Source organism: Erythrolamprus reginae, chromosome 8, assembly GCF_031021105.1.
Source record: "Erythrolamprus reginae isolate rEryReg1 chromosome 8, rEryReg1.hap1, whole genome shotgun sequence".
Classification (NCBI taxonomy): Eukaryota; Metazoa; Chordata; class Lepidosauria; order Squamata; family Dipsadidae; genus Erythrolamprus; species Erythrolamprus reginae.
In genome coordinates, this window is record NC_091957.1 from 41,935,471 (window position 1) to 41,952,166 (window position 16,696).

A 16,696-nucleotide genomic window follows, 5' to 3' on the forward strand; every position below is an offset into this window, starting at 1 on the left:
AGTATTAGGATGGAAAGACTCTACAAAATGGACACTACAGAACTGGTATTGGTACATGGTGGATTACATACATTTTGAAATTATGGAAATAAGATTAAATAATTTTGATGAGAATAAACTAGAGAAGCTGATGGTGCGATGGAACAAGGTAAAAGATTATATGTTAAGTAGAATCTGTGATGTAAATACGAAAAATAAATTACAATCACTCTTTTAGTAAAAATCGTTCAAGATAGAGCCAAGGATCAATAGATAGATAAATAACTTAAAATCCTTTGAATCCTTCTATAGGGGTGGTGGGGGTGACGGGGTGTTGCACTGTTATATGTTTGTTTTTTGTAAACTTATAAAATCAATAAAAATTTGTTTAAAAAAATAATAATTATTATTATTATTTCATGTAGGAAATACGGTTTAGGTTTAAAATGGATAGAGAATGACATCTCCCACTTTCTTATTGATTCACTTTGTAACACGATTGCTTAAGCAGGGGGTGGATTCTTCTAATTCTCTTATTTAGCATTCACAGCAGCTGCTTTATGGTTTTTTACAATTTTTCCCCCAGGACTAGTCCCACCATTAGTCAGAAGGAAGCAGGGACCTGGCTGGGCAGAATCCTACTGTACTCCTACTATTACTTACAATTTGGAGCAAGTTCATTTTATCAAAGACACCCAGTTCATTGGAAGCTTGCTAGAAGGATGTACATTGCCTCACTTGACTTCTGAATGGCGTAAAAGAGTTTGTGTTTTGTGAAAGGAGGGGAAGCCAGGAAAAAAGTAGGCTGATTTGATTTAATTTAAGTTACTATTTAAAAATTGACAATTGTTTTATTGAATGAACAGAGTTTCTATGCTGGCTCCCACCATTGTGTTAAATGCAACTGAACAAGGTAATGATCTTTCATCATTAAATTAATTGAAAACACAATCGCTTTTTCTTTTTTTGGAATCTAACCATTCTGTTCTTGGAGATGTCCAATTATAGATCTTTCTCTTTACACATAAAGAATGACTGTTAAATGGCCAGTTTGAAGCCTATAAGGGCTATATTCAGTGGTGGGATTCATTTTTTTAAAAATACTGGTTCTGTGGGTGTGGCTTGGTGGGCGTGGCTTGGTGGGCGTGGCTTGGTGGGCGTGGCTTAGCGGGCATGACAGGGGAAGGATATTGTAAAATCTCAATTCCTTTCCCACTCCAGGGGAAGGATACTGCAAAATCCCCATTTCTTCCCAATCAGCTGGGACTCGGGAAGCAGAGAATAGATGGGGATGGGGCCAGTCAGAAGTGGTATTTACTGGTTCTCCAGAACTACTCAAAACTTCCACTACCAGTTCTCCAGAACTGGTCAGAACTTGCTGAATCCCACCTCTGGCTATAGCAATTTTGAGGTGGGACTATAAACATAATTTATTTATTTATTTATTTATTGTATTTGTATGCCGCCCCTCTCCGTAGACTCGGGGCGGCTAACAACAGTAATAAAAAACATCATATAAATCCAATATTAAAAGAGCTAAAAAACCCTTATTGTAAAACCAAACATCCCTACAAACAAACATACCATGCATAAATTGTAAAGGCCTAGGGGGAAAGAATATCTCAGTTCCCCCATGCCTGACAGCAGAGGTGGGTTTTAAGGAGCTGACGAAAGGCAAGGAGGGTGGGGGCAATTCTAATCTCCGGGGGGAGTTGGTTCCAGAGGGCTGGGGCTGCCACAGAGAAGGCTTTTCCCCTGGGCCCCGCCAAACGACATTGTTTTGTTGACGGGAGCCGGAGAAGGCCCACTCTGTGGGACATAACCCGTCACTGGGATTCATGCGGCAGAAGGCGGTCTCGTAGATACCCTGGTCCGGTGCCATGAAGGGCTTGATAGGTGACGACCAACACTTTGAATTGTGCCCGGAAACTGATCGGCAACCAATGCAGACTGCGGAGTGTTGGTGTTACATGGGCATTTTTGGGAAAGCCCATGATAGCTCTCGCAGCTGCATTCTTCACGATCTGAAGTTTCCAAACACTTTTCAAAGGTAACCCCATGTAGAGAGCATTACAGTAGTCGAGCCTCGAGGTGATGAGGGCATGAGTGACTGTGAGCAGTGACTCCCGGTCCAAATAGGGCTGCAACTGGTGCACCAGGCGAACCTGGGCAAACGCCCCCCTCGCCACAGCTGAAAGATGTTTCTCTAATGTGAGCTGTGGATCGAGGAGGACGCCCAAGTTGCGGACCCTCTTTGAGGGGGTCAATAATTCCCCCCCCAGGGTGATGGACGGACAGATGGAATTGTCCTTGGGAGGCAAAACCACAGCCACTCCGTCTTATCAGGGTTGAATTTGAGTCTGTTGACACCCATCCAGGCTCCAACAGCCTCCAGACACCGGCACATCACTTCCACTGCTTCGTTGACAGTATAACAGTATTGGAGGTCTTATAGTCCAATCCTTTGCTGAAGCAAAAGACCCTACATCCTGTTGGTGGACTTACGACACATGTGTCAGACGTGGCATGTAGAGCTATCTCTCTGGACACATGAGCCATTGCCTGTTGCTCTTCTGGGTTCTGGCATGCCGGCCAGTTGGTTTTTACCCACGTGGGAGTGCCGAAACTGGAAGATGTCCAATCTCTTCTTAAAATCTCCAGTGATGGAACATCCACAACTTAACACAATAATAGAGTTGGAAGGGACTTTGGAGGTCTTCTAATCCAAAGCCCTGGTCAAGCAGGAGACCAGATACCATTCTCGAAAAGTGGTTGTCCAGCTTCTTCTTAAGTTGGAACACCCACAACTTCTAAGAGCAAGGCTTCTGCTGGCTAGTTCTTCTCACTGTTAGGAATTTCTCCTTGGTTCTAGGATGCCTCTCTCTTTGATTAGTTATCATCGAACTTCCTGCCTTCTGGTGCTTTGGACTCCTTCTGGTGCTTAGGTGGAGTCCTTTTTCTTTGTGGCAACTCCTCAGATAGTGGAACACTACTATAATGTCACCACCTTCTTTTCACTAGACTACAATGTCGGCGACTACTTCAGCTTCAACCACAACAACACAAGAGCACACAACAGATTTAAACTTAATATTAACCGCTCCAAACTTGACTGTAAAAAATATGACTTCAGTAACCGAGTTGTCAAAGCGTGGAATTCATTACCGGGCTCCATAGTGTCATCCCCAAACCCCCAACACTTTACCCTTAGATTATCTATGGTTGACTTATCCAGATTCCTAAGAGGTCAGTAAGGGGCGAGTACAAGTGCACTAGAGTGCCTTCCGTCCCCTGTCCTATTGCTCTCCTATATCTCCTATACCTTCCTTCTATTCCTATATCTCTTCTTCTATTCTTTCATTGATATGTTCTATTACTATACCTTCTTTTCTATTATTTCTTAGATATATTTTACTATGAGTATCTCCTCTATAACCTTCATCATGTATTTCACTATGTGTATATAGATATATACCCACTAAAACCCTCATTGTGTATTGGACAAAATAAATAAAATAAAAAATAAATGTCTAAATTTCTGGTCACCACTTTATAAAGAAGATGTTGAGATAGTAGAAAAAGTGCAGAGAAGAGCAACCAAGATAATCAGTGGCCTGGAGGCTAAAATATATGATGAACAGTTGCAGGAACTGGGCATGGCTAGTCTAGTGAAGAGAAGGACTAGGGGAGACAGGATAGCAGTCTTCCAATATTTGAGGGGCTGCCACAGAGATGGGGTGGTGGTGTCAAGCTATTTTCCAAAGCACTTGAAAGAGAGACAAGGAATAATGGATGGAAATGGAACAAGGAGAAATTTAAGCTGGAAACAAGGTGAGAACAATCAACCAATGGAACAGAAGTTGCCTTCAGAAGTTGTGGGAGCTTCATCACTGAAGGCTTTCAAGAAGAGATCGGACTGCTATCTGTCAGAATTGGTGTAGGGTCTCCTTCTTGGGTGGGGGGTTCAGACTAGATCATCCACAAGGTCCCTTCCAACTCTGTTAATCTGTTCTGGAGGCAATGTTGAGCCTTGGAACCTAATACTCTACACACCCTGTATCATTTACAGCAGAGGTCTTCAAACTTGGCAACTTTAAGACTTGTGGACTTGCAGGAACTGGGCATGGCTAGTCTAGAAAAAGTGCAGAGAATTGGCTGGATAATTCTGGGAGTTGAAGTCCACAACTTTTAAAGCTGCCAAGTTTGAAGACCTCTGATTTACAGCATTGTGCAAAGGGTGGCAAATATTAGGTGATCTTTCTCAAGCCTTGGTTGAGTAACAAAAGACATCTAGCTAGGATCAGAGTGCTTTATTTAATGTTCTTAGTAAATTCCATGCGGGGGAAAAAGCTGGCCTCAAGTTACAATTCTGTCTTTATCAAATCATGGAGAGATTTCCTTTTCAAACCCTTCTGAATGCCGTAGCGACCTAACAGGGACAACAGTCAGCCACAATTCATGACAGCCTTGACTGTTTTTTATACTGACAAATAAATAATATTCGTCTTTCAACTCATAATCTTTGGGCCACCAAACCTGAAAAAATAAGCAGGCTGGGGAATCCAAGGGGGATTTAAAATTTCTTCCGGGAAAGAATAGCTGGAAGGAAAGCAGAGGGAGAAGCCGCTGTGATATGATGAAAAAGAATAATAATATGGTTTGATAGTATTGATTTTGCTCGAGAGAGAGAAAGAGAGAGAGGGAGAGGCTTGAATGAGGTGCAATTGGCTAAGGGCAGCTGGTAAGAAAATGCAGGGCTTGTAATTGTATTCTTCCTCGGTTTGGAATCCCAGTAATAATAATAAAAAAGATATGAAAAGAAAGTCATTCGATTTATGCCTTCTTCTCTCAAAGGGGCAATTAAAAGAAAACCTATTGCGCTCAATTTCAGGGGTAAAATGTTCCCAGTTCGCTTGTGCCTGTAGGTTATTGGAGAGCTGGTTACAAAAGGAGTGTAAGGCTCTGCCCACCTGTCTGGATGCTGCCATTTGGTTCTTTTACCCTTTGCTCACGCGCAAAGCATTTTCTGCACATGTGCAGGGGCTAAAAACCCAAAAATTATTTATTTATTAGATTTGTATGCTGCCCCTCTCCGTAGACTCACAGCAATAATAAAGACAATGTAAAAACAAATCTAATAATTTAAAAAACACTAAAAACCCCATTATTAAAAGCAAACATACACACAAACATACCATGTATAAACTGTATAGGCCCGGGGGAGATGTCTCAGTTCTAATCTCTGGGGGGAGCTGGTTCCAGAGGATTGGGGCCACCACAGAGAAGGCTCTTCCCCTGGGTCCCGCCAAACGACATTGTTTAGTAAACGGGACCCGGAGAAGGCCAACTCTGTGGGACCTAACCAGTCGCTGGGATTCGTGCAGCAGATGCCGGTCCAGGAGATATTCTGGTCCAATGCCATGAAGGGCTTTATAGGTCATAACCAACACTTTGAATTGTGAACGGAAACTGATCGCTGATGGCAGCATTTAGGTGAGTGGGTAGAGCCTCACACTCCCTCACGACTGTCTCTCCCATGATTGACAGGCACAGGCGAACTGGAAGCATTTTATCTCTATGGCTGGGGAATTCTGGGAGTTGAAGTCCACAAGTCTTAAAGTTGTCAAGTTTGAAGACCTCTGTTCTAGATCCTTGCTGGAGCTGATAGAACCAGCTTTTAAGTGTGGGATGAAGGCCCTTCCACCTTCAAATCTCATTGCAGCCATTTAGGCTCAAGAGATGGATTTTGGAATCCTAGTGGACAACCATTTAAATATGAGCCAGCAGTGTGCAGCAGCTGCCAAAAAAGCCAACACAGTTCTAGGCTGCATTAACAGAGGAATAGAATCAAGATCGCGTGAAGTGTTAATACCACTTTATAAGACCTTGGTAAGGCCACACTTGGAATACTGCATTCAGTTTTGGTCGCCACAATGCAAAAAGGATGCAGAGAAGAGCAACAAAGATTATTAAGGGACTAGAGGTTAAAACGTATGAAGAACAGTTGCAGGAACTAGATATATCTAATTTAATGAGGAGAAGGACCAGGGGAGACATGATAGCAGTGTTCCAATATCTCAGAGATTGCCACAAAGAAGATGGAATGAATCCATTTTCCAAAGCACCTGAGGATAAAACAAGAAGCAATGGATGGAAACTAAATAAGGAGAGAAGTAACTTAAGAACTAAGGAAAAATTCCTGACAGTTAGAACAATTAACCAGTGGAACAGCTTGCGTCCATAAGTTGTGAATGCTCCAACACTGGAAGTTTTAAAGAAGATCTTGGATAGCCATCTGTCTGAAGTAGTGTAGAGTTTCCTGCCTAAGCAGGGGGTTGGACTAGAAGACCTCCAAGGTCCCTTCCAACTCAGTTGTTATTATTATTAAGACTTCTGCTCATCTGTACCCAAGGGAACATAAAGTTTCAGCAAAATGTAGGAGGGCATTACTAATCCCTTCTAAGGTACCTCGCAATACAGACTCAAACTCAACCCGGATAAGACGGAGTGGCTGTGGGTTCTGCCTCCCAAGGACAATTCCATCTGTCCGTCCATAACCCTGGGGGGGGGGAATTATTGACCCCCTCAGAGAGGGTCCGCAACTTGGGCGTCTTCCTCGATCCACAGCTCACATTAGAGAAACATCTTTCAGCCGTGGCCAGGGGGGCGTTTGCCCAGGTTCGCCTGGTGCACCAGTTGCGGCCCTCATCACCTCGAAGTTCGACTACTGTAATGCACTCTACATGGGGCTACCTTTGAAAAGTGTTTGGAAACTTCATATCGTGCAGAATGCAGCTGCGAGAGCAATCATGGGCTTCCCTAGGTATGCCCATGTTACACCAACACTCCGCAAGGGGATGAGGTTGGGCTCAGATCTGCAAGTTGTGGAAATATGGAAGGTACATTTATGAGGCACCCAAAACTTCAAAGAAAAAAAAAATCTGCCAAGCGTATTTACTGGATATCTGAGGATATCAAAGGAACTCTCTGACTGTTAGGACAGTGTCGTGGTCCAGGCATGAAGCACAAATTAAGAGTACTGATTCTATCTTTGTCTATGGAGAATCTGAGTTGAGCAGATCATGGCTAACCCAAAGGTGATTTTTTTTCAATAGGCAACTGGCCTTTCTTTGTTTTTCACTGAAGATGTTTTGCTTCTCATCCTAGAAGTTTCTTCAGTTCTATAGACCCCTTACTGATCCCTAGAACTGAAGAAGCTTCTTTGAATTCCAGGTGAGAAAATTAGAAAAGGAGGTAGTACGAGATAAATAATGTATACCGAAACAAAACAGATATAAATTAAGAATTTGATGATTGATATTATATTGTACTGTACTGGAGGTTGAAGGTATATGATTTTGTATGTTTGTAACGGTGCAGAAAAAATAAAATAAAAATTTACCTATAGGCTGCAAGTTCAAGTCCCAGTGAGGGTATGGCTAGCTGATGAGGCCAGAACAAGGCCGAAATAGATCTATCCTAGTCTCCTTTAATTTTCAAATTCAGCAAAAACATGTGACACATACAGAATATAATTTGTCGGCTATGAATAAATTAACTGTCTTGGAAATGGCCTGGGTTGGGCCGAGAGGCAAAAAGGAAGCTGTGATGCTCCTTCAATACACCAGGGTTATTTGACACAAAAAACATGTAACCCTTCCCTGGTACATTGCTGAAGAGATTGGATACTGTAGCCTAGAGGTTAATTCTTTGCCTTACAAGGCAAAGGTTGCAAGTTCAAGTCCCAGTGAGGGTATGGCTAGCCGATGAGGCCAAAATAAGGCTGAAATAGATCTATCCTAGTCTCCCTTAATTTTCAAATTCAGCAAAAAAAAACCCATGTGACACATACAGATAGAATTGTTGGCTACCAATAAAATTAACTGCCTTGGAAATGGGTCTGGGTTGGGCCGAGAGGCAAAAAAAAGAGGAGCTGTGATGTTCCTTCAATACACCAGGGTGATTCGACACAAAAATATGTAACCCTTCCCTGGTGCAGAGCTGAAGGGATTGGATACTGTAGCCTAGAAGTTAATTCTCTGCCTTACAAGGCAAAGGTTGCAGGTTCAAGGGTATGGCTAGCTGATGAGGCCAAAATAAGGCGGAAATAGATCTATCCTAGTCTCCCTTAATTTTCAAATTCAGCAAAAAAAAAAACCCCACATGTGACACATACAGATAGAATTGTCGGCTTTCAATAAAATTAACTGTCTTGGAAATGGCCCTGGTTTGGGCCGAGAGACAAAAAGGAAGCTGTGATGCTCCTTCAATATACCAGGGTGATTCGATACAAAAAACATGTAACCCTTCCCTGGTACAGAGCTGAAGGGATTGGACACTGTGGCCTAGAGGTTAATTCTCTGCCTTACAAGGCAAAGGTTGCAAGTTCAAGTCCCAGTGAGGGTATGGTTAGCTGATGAGGCCACTATGATCTGGATTTTCTGGGCCATCTGTCCTGTACTAATGATTTAATTGACTTATTTCATTTTTGGAAGGGGTCTTGTAGGTCATCTAGTCCAACCCACCCTGCCCAAACAGGAGATCCTACACCATTTCTGACAAATGGCAGTCCAATCTCTTATTGAAAGCCTCCAGTGGTGAAGCTCCCACCACTTCTGAAGGCAACTTCTGTTCCATGGGTTGACGGCTCTCAATGTCAGAAAGTTCCTCCTTATTTCTAGGTTGAATCTCTCCTCCTCCCCACCACCGTTAACCCCAGTCTGATCTAATTCATCCTAATTCTCCCATCATTGCTTCTTCACACTCCATTGTTAATGTGGGTTGCTTAAGGCGACTCCCAAGACATGGATAACAAGTGTCAGTGATTCATTTTGCAGAGTTCACTAAACAAAGACACCGTCCAAGCTTCATCTTACCTGGAGAGCAAGGGGTTTCCACCGGACGTTCTTGAGAAGTGCTGGAGCAGAAACGAGCGTATTCTGCGGTCGCTTTTTCAACGTTAAGATCACACCGTTTGGGTCTTCACGCAACGCATTGACCAGATTCTTTAACTGCCAGCCAACCTGAAGAGAAAATGCCGTCATGGAATTTTTGAAAGGTCATTTACTAGCTTTCTGTAATCAAGGCTGCTTTCAATGTTAATATTACCAACCAGGGATTCACTAGAATTGATTTTTACGTTATGTTACAACAGGGGAGTCAAGCTCAATTTTATTGAAGGTTGCATCAGAATGCTGCATGTGTTTGACCTCAGGGGGCCAGTTGGGCATGGCCAGGATGAGTTTTCCCCCCCAGGTATATATATTTTTATTTTATCCACCATAAAATAAAATAAAATGGCCAGGACATCACTTGTGTCAGGGGGCACCAGTGGTGGCCGAGTTCCAGTGAAGGGCTACCAATTTTTTTACTACCACACTGTGAGCATGGCTTATGCAGGACGCCCTGCATTTTCTTTCAACATCTTTCAGTGCAAATTGGGTGCTCTGGGGTGGAGCTCCATTTTCACTACCCCACTGCGTTCCCTCCATCTGGGCAGCAGCCCACCCCTGCCAAGCTCTCTGCTAGCAAAAATAGAGTTGTGGAGGGCTGCGTGAGCAATATTCTGCCAGCAAAAACAGAGCTTAGGAGGGCCTCACGCAGCCCTCCACAACTCCATTTTTGCTGGCAGAAGATTGCAGTAGGCCATCGCAGCAAAAAACAGAGTTCATAAGGATCCTGCGTGGCCCTACTGAACTCCGTTTTCACTGGCAGAGACACTGTGGTCTGGTCCTTTGCTGTTTCCAGAATGGCCCTGTGGGCCAGATTGTTAGTACCATGTATATAACAGTTGCGTTTGGCAATATATAAACAAGCTAACAATTTATTTTATTTATTTATTTATTTATTTATTCTTTGTCCAATATACAATGCATATGGAAGAGAATAGACATTAAGTAATATATATAAAGATAGAAAGTAAAAAAGAAGAGAAGTAGATGGGAGGGAGAGAATATATATGATATAAGAGATAAGGAGAGAATGAATGCTTGTATGTATTGAAGCACTATAGCTTTAAGAGTCAGTGCTGCAGGTTGCCATAAGAGGGAGCCAGAAGCGTGATTCTTTCTCTCTGCTATTTCTGTTATTTCTCTGTTTGGTATTGCTGATTCATTGTGACTGCTATAGTAAGAACTGTGTGTTAGATGATAGTTTATGTATTTGTAAGCTGTACAAGTAAGGCTAGTAGTACTTTTAATGTATTGAGAATTATTGACTGATTTAACTGTGCATGACTGGACTGTTTAATTGGCTACAGTATTTTCTAAAGTAAATACTATTTTATATACTTTAATGTATCTGTTTTTGTATGATTGAACCATTACTCATATCTCCGGACTATCTGCTGGATATCTGCTAGAACTCCATGTTTTCTTTATGCATATGCTTCCTTGATAATTCAGGGCTCACTCTGCATACTCCTTAACACAGATCTAAGCACCTGGTGAGCCAGATGTGGCCCATGGGCCTTGGGTTTGACACCCCTGCATTACAAACTGATTGTGCAGAATTGACAGATGGAGTTGCAAAAATCCAGATGACCACCAGATGGCAGTACAGGATTAGAGTTCTGTATGACTTTGCTGCCACTTAGGGGCCATTTGTGTAAGTGCAGGATGTGTGCTTCTGTGTTATGCAGATAAGACATGATGGGAACCTTCTTTTATCCAGAAAACACCTCCCGGCTGTTTTAACACTTGCATTAATGTCAGTCAAGCAAATCCTTAAAGCAGCTACAGCTTTATTTTAGATTTCAAATAAGAAGTTGTTGTGAGTTCTCCTCATCCACCTCTGGTAATGATAGATTCTGAAGAGGATGAGCCAGGCCCATATTGGTACCCTGGGCCAGTGGTATTGCCAGCTGATGCAGGGAATGAGAGTGAGAGTGAGGGAGAAATGGACCTGAACAGACCTGAAGGACCACCCGAGGTGGCAGATACGCCAATGACAATAATGTCTGACTTAGAGGAGGAGGAGGAAGATCTGAAACCTTTGCTAGATGCCTGCTTTAGAAGATTAAGAAAGAGACAAGAATACTTGTATGCAGTGAAGGTCTACCAAAATTTTTACTACCACACTGTGGGTGTGACTTATACAAGATGCCCTGTATTTTCTTTCAACATCTTTCATTGCAAATTGGGTGTCTGGGCTGGAGCTCCATTTTCCCTACCCCATTGCGTCCCCGTCCCCCCAGCCCGGGCAGCAGCCCATCCCTGCTTGTATGGAAAAAGGAAGTAGTCTGTGGTTTGTTAACTCTAGGGAATTGTGAGCACTTCCTATAGGTATTTAAGGGTGGAGTATGGGTAATTCGGGGGGGGGGGGGGTGTTACAATGTTTTGCAATGAAGTCAGGTGATGATTTGAGGCCTCAACCAGGTTACACTAGCCATCTGTTAATTCCCTGCTAAAAATCCTTGGAGAAAAATGCCTTGTCTGTTGAAATGCTGGGAGGCTGTAAATTTATAAGTCTGTGAAACCGGAGAATTCTTATCTCATGAAGGAATGCGAGCAGCTTTGATCTTTGACAGCAGCCTAGCTGCAGAACTGTTATATTTTAATTAACCTCACTGAGACATTGCCAAGATTTATCACCTCCATGCCTTTAGCTTGTAAAAATGAGACTTTCTGTATAAAGAGACCGATTTGAAATATCACTGTGTGGATTCCCCCTTTGTTTTCAAGCTGCATAAACCAGGAAAACTCTTCAACACCACGGATAACACAAGTACTCTCCAAAAAGACCTTGACGCTCTTTCTGAGTGGTCTAATACATGGCAACTCCCCAATCTCAACTAGCAAATGCTCTGTCCTACACATTGGGAAGAAGAATCTGAACTCCAAATACGAACTGAATAATCAAATTATCACAGATAATCCCCACTCGGTTAAAGACCTTGGAATACTAATAACAAAAGATTTAAGTGCCAAAGCCCACTGCAACAATATAGCCAAGAAGGCTTCAAGAGTTGTAAACCTAATCCTACGTAGCTTCTGCTCTGGCAATCTCACACTACTTACCAGAGCTTACAAAACTTTGGCCAGACCCATCCTCGAATACAGCTCATCTGTTTGGAACCCATATCACATCTCAGACATTAACACCCTTGAAAATGTCCAAAGATACTTCACCAGAAGAGCCCTTCACTCCTCCACTCGAAATAGAATACCCTACAAGACTAGACTTTCAATCCTGGGCCTAGAAAGTTTAGAACTAAGACGCCTTAAACAAGATCTAAGTATTGCCCACAAGATCATATGCTGCAACGTCCTGCCTGTCGGCGACTACTTCAGCTTCAACCACAACAACACAAGAGCACACAACAGATTTAAACTTAATATTAACCGCTCCAAACTTGACTGTAAAAAATCTGACTTCAGTTACCGAGTTGTCGAAGCGTGGAACTCATTACTGGACTCCATAGTGTCATCCCCAAACCCCCAACACTTTACCCTTAGATTATCTACGGGATAGAACAGAAGCCTGGTTGTGGTGGGGGGAGGAGCCCCAACTTCTTTTAAATATTTTTCACAATATACACAACTGTAATATAGATTTCGCAGATCTCTCTCGGCAAGAGTTGCATAATGCCTGTTCAGCTCTTTGTTCCTTTCTCTTTAAGAGAAAAATGTAACATTTGCTTATTTAAATTTTTTAAAATAGAGCGATAATGTGATAAACAATCTGTTGTACTACCATTACTTTTTAAAAAAAATTAAAGACAGTGATGTATGGTTCTAATTTTTATATCCTCTAACAAACTGAATTATTGCTTTTAATTATCTTTTCTACTGAAGGATCACTTTGTTTCACTGGAGACTTTCTAAAGAGCAGCTTCAGAATAATTACAAAATGAATCCTGGCTGCTGTAATAGAATCTGTTAATTTGGAGGGTAGGGGAGAAATTGGAATGGGGAGGTTGGCGAAGGGAGCTTGCATAGTGGAGAATAATATTGGTGCAATTTCTTCAAGGTGTTTAATTAAAGATAAAACATCATTTATTTGAGCTATGGAAAAGTCCACGGAGGGGGAACGGAATTTATTAAGTTATTGCAAGTAATAACACTATTTGCAAACAAAGCTCTGGTAACACATACAAAGATCACCTATCTCTGGCTTGAAACTTAGAGGTATTCTAAGCGGGGGTTTTCTCCCTTGCAAAACCCCCCCAGCAACATCAGGAAAAAAAAATCACCCCTTTACTGTTGTGGTTCAGTCTGGGACCCCTCCGGGAATGGCTGACCTTCTGTCGGTTTCCAGCTCAGAGGGAGAGGCTGAGGAACAGGAGGTGCAGACTGACGAGGAAGAGGAATCCCAGGCTGGAGAAGAAGGACAGCCAGAGTCCCACCAGGGGGAGCTCTCCCCAGAAAGCAGCCTGGATTCCTTAGGGGAAAATGCTCAAGACATCATAGATATGCGACAAAGGAGAGCTAATCAGAGATGGACTCAATTGGCTAAGTATTTCCAGCATTAGAGGTCACAGCTGGGTTTGGGTGTGGTGCTCTTGGGAAAGGATAAAAGGCGGACCCACCCTTCCTGGCTTGTGGAGTTTTATCTTGGAGATTCGTGAGACCTGTCTGTGAACTTTGGTGGCTTACAATCCTGGTTTGTGCCTTGGACTATTGAAACCTTGGGGGGGGTGCCAGCAAGAAGCTTATGGTATTGACTGGACATCAGGACCCTGCTGTAACGTATTATAGCCTGTCTGTTGTGAAGACAGGTTTTCCTTTGTGCTTATTTTTTCCAGCTATAAAATACTTTTGGCTTTTACCAGAGTGTCTGGCTGTTTTTTCAGTTGGTGTTGAGGTCTGGGAAAACCCAGACAGAACACTTTACTTTCTCATATGGAACGCTTTTTAACTTTACAGTCCTAGGGAAAGCTCTCCTTAGTTTGCATAAAGGAACACCCCCCACCTTCCTGCGAAACGCGATGCTTAAACAATGTTTTGAAAGAGCTTTAAGCAAACAAATGGAACATATAAATAAAACAGAGAGGGGTTTCCCCCCCCCCTATTACTATTGTACGGAACATTTCCGGAAGAACGAATGAAGACTTCAAGTGGTTGAGTGTGGAAAGTCACAGGGTGAAGGAAGCAACAGCTTCTTTGTATGACTTCTAAAACCACTCTGGGATCCTTTTGCAAGCAAAACACAGCCTTTCCACAATACAGTGTTCCCTTGACTTTTGCAGGGGATGCATTCCATGACCGCCCGCGAAAGTCAAATTTCCGCGAAGTAGAGGTGCAGAAGTAAATACACTATTTTTGGCTATGAACAGCATCACAAGCATTCCCTTAACACATTAAACCCCTAAATTACAATTTCCCATTCCCTTAGCAACCATTTAGATTATTACTCATCGCATTTATTTATTAAAGTTTATTTTAAAATATTTATTAAAGGCAGACGAAAGTTTGGTAATGACGTATGACATCATTGGGCGGGGGAAAAAGGGATAGAGAAAAAACCCGTGAAGTATTTTTTAATTAATATTTTTTAAAAAACCATGGTAAAGACTTTTCGTGAATGTCGAACCCCCAAAAGTCAAGGGAACACTGTAATTCTCTTTTACAGGTCATCCTCGAATGTATGTCCAATAGTGGACTGCTGCATGGACAGTCCAGTACATGTCCCAGTAGGAAAAATAGAAATGTGAATGCATCTCCAGATCTCCGTTGTGAGCACGTGCGCGCCGGAAGGAGATTTTGCTGATTTTCGGTATTTATTTATTTACTTACTTATTTATTTACTTACTTACTTACTTACTTACTTACTTACTTACTTACTTACTTACTTACTTACTTACTTACTTACTTACTTACTTACTTACTTATTTAATGGATTTGTATGCCGCCCCTCTCTGTAGGGGCGGCTAACAACAGTGATAAAAACAGCATGTAACAATCCAATATTAAAACAACTAAAAACCCCATCAACAATCCAAGCTATGTTGAGATTATTTTTTGCCCAATCTCCATTTTCTTTTTCTGTATTTAGAAACATAGAAGAAACATAGAAGACTGACGGTAGAAAAAGACCTCATGGTCCATCTAGTCTGCCCTTATACTATTTTCTGTATTTTATCTTAGGATGGATCTATGTTTATCCCAGACATGTTTAAATTCAGTTACTGTGGATTTATCAACCACGTCTGCTGGAAGTTTGTTCCAAGGATCTACTACTCTCTCAGTAAAATAATATTTTCTCATGCTGCTTTTGATCTTTCCCCCAACTAACTTCAGATTGTGGCCCCTTGTTCTTGTGTTCACTTTCCTATTAAAAACACTTCCCTGCTGGACCTTATTTAACCCTTTAACATATTTAAATGTTTCGATCATGTCCCCCCTTTTCCTTCTGTCCTCCAGACTATACAGATTGAGTTCATTAAGTCTTTCCTGATACGTTTTATGCTTAAGACCTTCCACCATTCTTGTAGCCCGTCTTTGGACCCGTTCAATTTTGTCAATATCTTTTTGAAGGTGAAGTCTCCAGAACTGAACACAGTATTCCAAATGTGGTCTCACCATCACTCTATATAACTTATTATTAGTAGATGAATGTTATATTGCTTGATCATAACAATGTTCCCAGTTCTGAGAAAATAATCGCCCTTGAGAACGTCCTTGAGGAAAGAAAAGTAGTATCTCTGGCTTCCTATTTAATTTTTGCAAGATTTAAATAAATCAATACTGACTAAGCTTTCTCTTAATCTTGTGGCAGAGCACAGAAGTTAGATGACACTAGCGGATTCATATTTGGTGTTACATCAGAAGATGGGCTGCTTACTTTTGATTTAGCATGATGGATGAACTAAGCCAGGGATGTCAAACTCGATTTCACTGGCCATCTCGATGTCACTCGTGTTAGGGGTGTCTATGGTGGCCGCAGCACTCTGCCAGTGACAACAGGCTCCCGAGTTCAGTTTCTGGCCACAAAGGCCTCCTGCAACCTCTGCCTACTCCCTTTTCACCGGCAGAGGCACCACAGGCTGGTCCTTCGCTGCTTCAGGTCCTTCGCAATGGGCAGTGGCCAGACTTAAGCACCCCGTGGACTGGATACAGCCCTCAGGCCTTAAGTGTAACACCCTGAAATCCTACACCTAGGTTTAGGAGGGCTTTACAGCCCTCTCTAAGTGGTTTAAAGAGAGTCAGCCTATTGCCCCCAACAATCTGGGTCCTCATTTAACCGACCTTGGAAGGATGGAAGGCTGAGTCAACCTTGAGCCTACTGAGATTCGATCTGCCAATCTGCTGGCAGCCATTGATCAGCAGAAGTGGTGTGCATAAGTGCACTAGAGTACCTTCCATCCCCTGTCCTATTGTCTCTCCTTCATTCCATATGTATTGTATATTGGACAAAGAATAAATAAAAAATAAATAAATAAATAAATAAATAAATATCTCCTATATCTTTTATTCTATTCCTATATCCTTTATTCTTTCATTGATATATTTTATTCCTATAGCTTATTCCTATATCCTATATCTTTATTCTTATATTTTATTCCTATATCTCTTCTATTCTTTCTCTGATATATTTTACTACGAGTATATCCTCTATAACCTTCATTGTGTAGTGGACAAAATAAATAAAGTAGCTTGCAGTACTGCACTCTACCTATTGCACCACTGAGGATCACGGGCCAGTGTTGGGGGCCAGTGTTGGGGGATTCCCTGGTACAGGATTTCCTACTTGAGCAGGGGATTGGACTAGAAAGCCT

At 42.1% G+C, this 16,696-nt stretch overlaps 1 protein-coding gene across 1 annotated transcript in view; it reads right to left on the reverse strand.

The window, feature by feature from the left end:
* Positions 1-16,696, reverse strand: part of LOC139171704 (connector enhancer of kinase suppressor of ras 2-like) — a 290,698-nt gene that overhangs the window by 149,658 nt on the left and 124,344 nt on the right. Inside the window, exon 8 of the mRNA XM_070760142.1 lies at positions 8,856-9,002. Coding sequence (XP_070616243.1) covers positions 8,856-9,002 — 147 coding nt within the window. The remainder of the gene's footprint in view (positions 1-8,855; positions 9,003-16,696) is intronic.